Source organism: Pteropus vampyrus, unplaced genomic scaffold (assembly GCF_000151845.1).
Source record: "Pteropus vampyrus isolate Shadow unplaced genomic scaffold, Pvam_2.0 Scaffold430, whole genome shotgun sequence".
NCBI classification, from domain to species: domain Eukaryota; kingdom Metazoa; phylum Chordata; class Mammalia; order Chiroptera; family Pteropodidae; genus Pteropus; species Pteropus vampyrus.
Genome location: NW_011889211.1, coordinates 89,831 through 95,381, shown reverse-complemented (window position 1 = coordinate 95,381; position 5,551 = coordinate 89,831). Strand labels below are relative to the sequence as shown.

At 59.5% G+C, this 5,551-nt stretch overlaps 1 protein-coding gene across 1 annotated transcript in view; it reads right to left on the bottom strand.

The window, feature by feature from the left end:
* NCOR2 (nuclear receptor corepressor 2) overlaps positions 1 to 5,551 on the bottom strand; it is a 189,120-nt gene that overhangs the window by 119,365 nt on the left and 64,204 nt on the right. Inside the window, exon 7 of the mRNA XM_023523892.1 lies at positions 2,373 to 2,735. Coding sequence (XP_023379660.1) covers positions 2,373 to 2,735 — 363 coding nt within the window. The remainder of the gene's footprint in view (positions 1 to 2,372; positions 2,736 to 5,551) is intronic.

Here is a 5,551-nt window from a genome sequence, read left to right as displayed (position 1 = left end):
CTGCGTTTTCCAGCCAGTGTAGCATTTAGAGACAGACCGTCTCAGAGGAACCGGCAGGGAAGGAAGAAGGATTAAAATTTAATCCTATTGATCCCCCACGGGCAGTAAGTCCTGGCTGCTCCAGCCAAAGGCAGCTGAGGGGCCCCTGCCCACCCAGCCTCCAGCCCAGGCTCAGCCCAGGCAGAGACCCACTGACCTCCACTAGGATCGGGGGCCAGTCCCCACAACCCGAAGCCGAGGACTGTTCCAGAGGGAAGCCACCCACCCATTTGTTCAACACACATTCACGGAGCTCCTATTATGTGCCAGGCACAACCGGTTCTAGGTGTGGGGGACACAGCCGGGGAAAGAGATACCCGCCCCGAGGAACGTCCACTCACCACACACGGGACAAACGAACGAAACCGAACCACGTCCAGCAGGCATGGGGTGGGGTGGGGTGGGGAAAGCGACAACCAGGAAGACGAGAAACGGGGGCTGAAGGGTTTGCGGGGTTAGAGGGAGGGTCAAATCGGGTCTCGCCGAAACGGGACACTTGAGCAAAGAGCTGAAGGAGAGAGAGCGCCCCAGCCCCGCGGGGAAAGGAGCTGTGGGCGGAGGGCTCGGCCTCGGCCGGGGCCGGGGCAAAGGCCCTGAGGCAGGAGCACGGCTGGGTGTTCGGCTGGGTGTTCGGGGCAGAGCAGAGGCCAGCGGGCCGGGCTGGGGGAGGGGCAAACAGCAGGACAAAAAGAGGAACTGGGGACGAGGAGGGCGAAATGCCTCAGATCAGTGGTGCGCCCATGGGTGGTCACTTACGGGTGTGATTATGTCTCCCCCACCATAAAGAAGATGAGTGGGCTAGGGCCAAGGTCACTGCTGTGTCCCCAGTGCCTGGAACAGTAGTAGGCACAGAGCAAGTGTTCAATCATACGGCTGCGGAACGAACGAACGAACGACCGAATGAATGAATGAATGAATGAACGAATGAACGAACGGGATGAGCGTGATGCACACAGTGCACCTGTACAACGGTAAGAGCACACGGGCCCTTACTCAGTACTAGAGTACCACGTACTAAGTCATTGAACCCCACCCTGCTGGACAAGGCAGGTGCTATAATTATCATCATTTTGTGGATTAGGAACACGAGTCACAGACAGGTTTAGGTTTAAGTACTGTGCTCAAGGTCACGGAGCCAGAAAGTGCTAGAGGTGAGATCTGGAACAAGGCTGCCTGGCTAAAGCAATGTGGCCCCTTAGCTCTCCTATTGTTAGGATTGTTACATGTTACTTGGGATGGGGGACCAGGGTGTGGGTGGGTGACCAGCCCCACAGGGCCCACCATGCAGCTCCCAATAGGCTCAGTCTCATCCTGCATCTATTGCTGCTTTAAGAGGTGGAAGCGTAGCCAAATTAGTTGATCCAATAGTTCCCTGCCTGGAGCTACAGCCACAGGCACCAGCCACCTGTTTCCAGGCTCCAGAGCAGCCATCCAGGCACCAGGACGCCGGGTACTCCCCGGCCCCCATCCAAACTCTGAGCACTGATCTAGCAGCCAATGGTGCATCCCACAGCAGAGACAGCTGGGAAAGGTGGCCAGAGCCCGTGGCAAGAGGAGGTTCAGGGGAGCCAAGGCAGGGAGAAGAGAGGCCCCCCGCCGAGCACACTTCACTGTGTAACCTCAGACAAACAGTCCTCTCTGGGCCTCAGTTTCCTCATCTGTAACATCAGAGAGAAGACCCAACAGCCACAGGCCTTGAGCACACTTGGAAAGAGTCAAGTATAGATCATCAAGGCCGACCTCGCGGTGGTTTGACTGGGATTACGGGGCGCGCACCGCCCTCCCAGACACCAGGAACTCCTTTGGGACAGCTCAGACCCCCGCGGGGTTCAACCCCTGGAGACATTCTGCTCAGAGTACCCTGAGCCCCTCCCGCAAGACCGAGCCCCGCCCAGACACCCAGCAGCTGCCCTCCACGGATCTGCCTGCTCCACGCCCTGTGTCCAGCCACCCTAAGGCCGCCTCCAGGACCAAACGTCAGCGGAGGCCGGTGCCAACGAATCAAGACCCCGGGGTCTGACAGACCACAGGGTCACGTCCCAGGCCCACCACTTCCAGGCTGTGGCTCTGGACAACTCGCTTAACCTCGCCGGGGCTCAGTTTCCCCATGTGTGAAATGGGAGCAAGTAATGCACCTTCCCTCCTGGGACCACCCTGTAAAGAACTGGGCCCATCACGAGAAAAGGAGAAGCTGGTTGATTAGCATCTGCTGTTGTTGACAATAATAACATCGCTGTGACAGGAACTCTTGCACGAGTGCGTAAGTGACTGCCCCCGCCCCGATCAGCGGGCCCTTGATGCTTCCCTATGACCTGACGCCCACGTTTTCATACTGCATCCCGCAGGCCAGCCACAGTCCACACCAGCGCCACGTCTGAGCAGAACGGGCTGCAGCCGCACCAGGATGGGTCCCCACCGCTCACGAACCCGGGTCTGTGTGTGTGTGTGTGTGTGCAGGCGGGTGACAAAGGTCCCCGTCTCACAAGCAGACGCGCTGAGGCCCGGGGAGGAGCCAGACCCTTCCAGGCGACCCTGGCAGCCAGCACAGGGCGAGCAGAAGGTGGGGACGATGACACACATACCCGGTTCTCGTCGTAGATGATCTGCACCAGGCTGCGGTGCTTTGACTCGATGGGCGGTGGTGACACGGGCTTCTCGGGCTCGGGCGGCTTCGCGGCCTCCTCCTCCAGCTGTTGCTGTGGGAAGAGGAGAGTGTGGGGTTGAGCGCACAGCGGGCGGAAGGAGCAGAGGCGGCACCCCCCCACAGCGGAGGGGCGGCCCCACGCGGCCCAGGCTGGTGGCCGCGCACAGGAAGTCAGGCTGCTAACCATTTCCTCTGAGTCACCCTCGGGAACTCCGAGCCCTGGAGAGGCCCCAGATCCCTCCACAGGGAAGGGCCCAGCCCGGGGCCAGCTCTGGCCTCCAGGCTCTGCAGCCAGCCTGCCTGGGTTCAATCCCACCGTGGGGACTTAGGTGAGTATAAGCGAGCAGCTCAACCCCAACCCCACCATGCCTCAGTTTCCTCTTCTGTAAAATGGGGCTCATTGCTGTGCCTCCTGGATACAGCTGCGGGGAGGAGCGGACGAGTTGGTGCACACAGGCTGGGAGCCAAAGCCAGCTGTTGCTACCATTTTCATCACAGGTACCGTCGTCCTCAGGAGAGGCCGTGTGGACTCGGGAGCCAGGCTGTCCAGACTGGAACCCTAGTCCGACCATTCCCTGCTGTGAAACCTCGGGAAGCTGCTAAACTTCCCCGAGCCTCGCTTCCCTCATCGGAACGTGGGGGTAATGGACGCTTCTACACGTGAGAGCCGGCGGGGAGATTACATGAGCTGATGTGTGACGTAACGCCTGACAAGCAGCTTTTCATCATCATCGCCGTTATCACGGTCATCTGCCCTGTGGTCTTCATTCGGGAAACCTTCCTCTAAAGACCGTACGAGACTTCCCTTCGTGCCGCTGCCTGCTTTATGCCAAAAAGGGACCGTAAAGACCAGAGAGCTTAAGACACTGGCCCAAGGTCACACAGGAGGCCAATGCACTGACATGCAATCTGGCCTCTTGAGTGAGATCAGATACTGCTCTGTGCTTGTAATGCTCACACAGCCTGCCCATGACCTTGGAGCAAATCATTATGAACCTAAAAACGTGGCCAAGGGGAGCGCAACACAGAACACACCAAGAAATCCAGTCCTGGTTCCTGCAGGCACAGAGACCTGGCCGGTGGAGCTGAGCTGCCTCAGCCCCGCAGCGCCCCCTGTGGTGGCTTCTGGAAAAGCACCGAAATCGGGCCTGAAAGGGTCAGCGGAGCGTCCCACCCATCAAGAAGGCGGCCTCCCGCGGGGTCCCAGAGACTGCTCCCCAGCTCCCCAGCTCCCCAGCTCTGTGGCCTCAGGCAAATCACTCAGCCTCTCTGACCCTCAGCGTCTGCACTGCAGATGGGAATGCAAAATGGTGCAGCCTCGTACTTGGCAGTTCCTCACAAAGCGAAACAGTGTTACCCTGTGAGCCAGTGGCCCTGCTCCCAGGCAGACGCCGACACATCTACGCACCCTACACACCTCACTCACTGCGCCTCGCAGAGCTGGCTTTACACACCGAAGGTCTGTGGCAACCCCGCATCAAGCGAGCCCACAGGCGCCAAAAAGATCACACGTCGCTGAAGCCTCGGATAATGACTAGCATTTTTTACCCGTAAAGTGTTTTTGGATTAGGGCATGGACACCGTCGCCGGACACACGACGCTGCTGCACACACCCAGCAGACTGCCGTACGGTGTGAGCGTGACTTTTACCGGAAAGTCCGAGTAACTCGTCCTACTGCGACACTCGCTTTAGCGAGGGGGTCTGCGACGGAAGCCGCCACCCCCGAGGTCTGGCTGTCCCAGGCCGGGCTGAAGGCGGCGCCCAAACACAAGTGGGAACACGAACGCTCACAGCAGCAGAGCCGCAGCGGCCGAGAGGCGGGCGCGACCCAGTGTCCCCGAGCGGATGGCTGGGAAACGAGATGCGGGCCACCCACACGATGCAGCGTGACTCGGCCGGAAGGACCGAAAGGGCTGACATTGGTGTGGAGGAACCCTGAAGACACGCCGCTCCGTGAAAGAAACTGGACGCAAAAGGCCACGGGCGGCGGGATTCCGTTGACAGGACGCGTCCAGACGGGGAAGCGGATGGGTGGCCGGCGGGGAGGGAGAGTGGGGAGCGACGGCTCATGGGTCTGGGGTCTCCTTAGGGGGTGATGAAAACGTCTTAGAACCAGACAGGGGGGTGGCTGCACAATACTGTGAATGTGCTAAACGCCACAGAACCGTTGTTTAAAGTGAGCGCTTTTCTGTCTTGTGAATTTTAGCTCCAAGAAAAATGCCAACATTTTAAATTTAATGTCGAAATCTAATGCCGAGCCTCACTGACCGACCCAGCTGCCGGGCCATCCCCAAGTCCCAGTCCTCCAGGCCAAGGACAGCCCAGATGCCCTCATGGGATTGGTACCGCTCTGCCCGTCCCTGCTCGCTGGGTCCCGAACAGCCTCCAGGTCACCTGTCACCAGCCTTCACTCCACTGCCCGTGGTGGCCCTCGATCCTCCATGGAGTCCACACTTCCTCGCCTGGAGAGGACCAGGTGCGACCCTGTTCCCAGCCGCAACCCAGTGTCAGGAGCGTGCCACACCGACCCCACCCACAGCTGTCAGGGAGCACCTGCTGCACGTCGGCACTGCTCAGCGCACAGCCGTGACGGGGAGACGAGAAGACGAGAACCCTGCTCTTACGTCGGGGGGGGCAGACCACGACCTAACAAAGCAGGATGCGTGTGGAGTCACACAGTGACGTCGTCACGTGTGGTGACAGCACACAGGGAGGGCAGCAAACTTTCCCTGTCAAGGTCCAGACAGGGACTATTTCGGGCTCTGCCGGCACGTGGTCTCTGTGGTGACCACTCAACTCTGCCACTACACCTGCAGAGCAGCCACAGACAATACATAAGCAAACAAATGTAACCGTGTACCAATAAA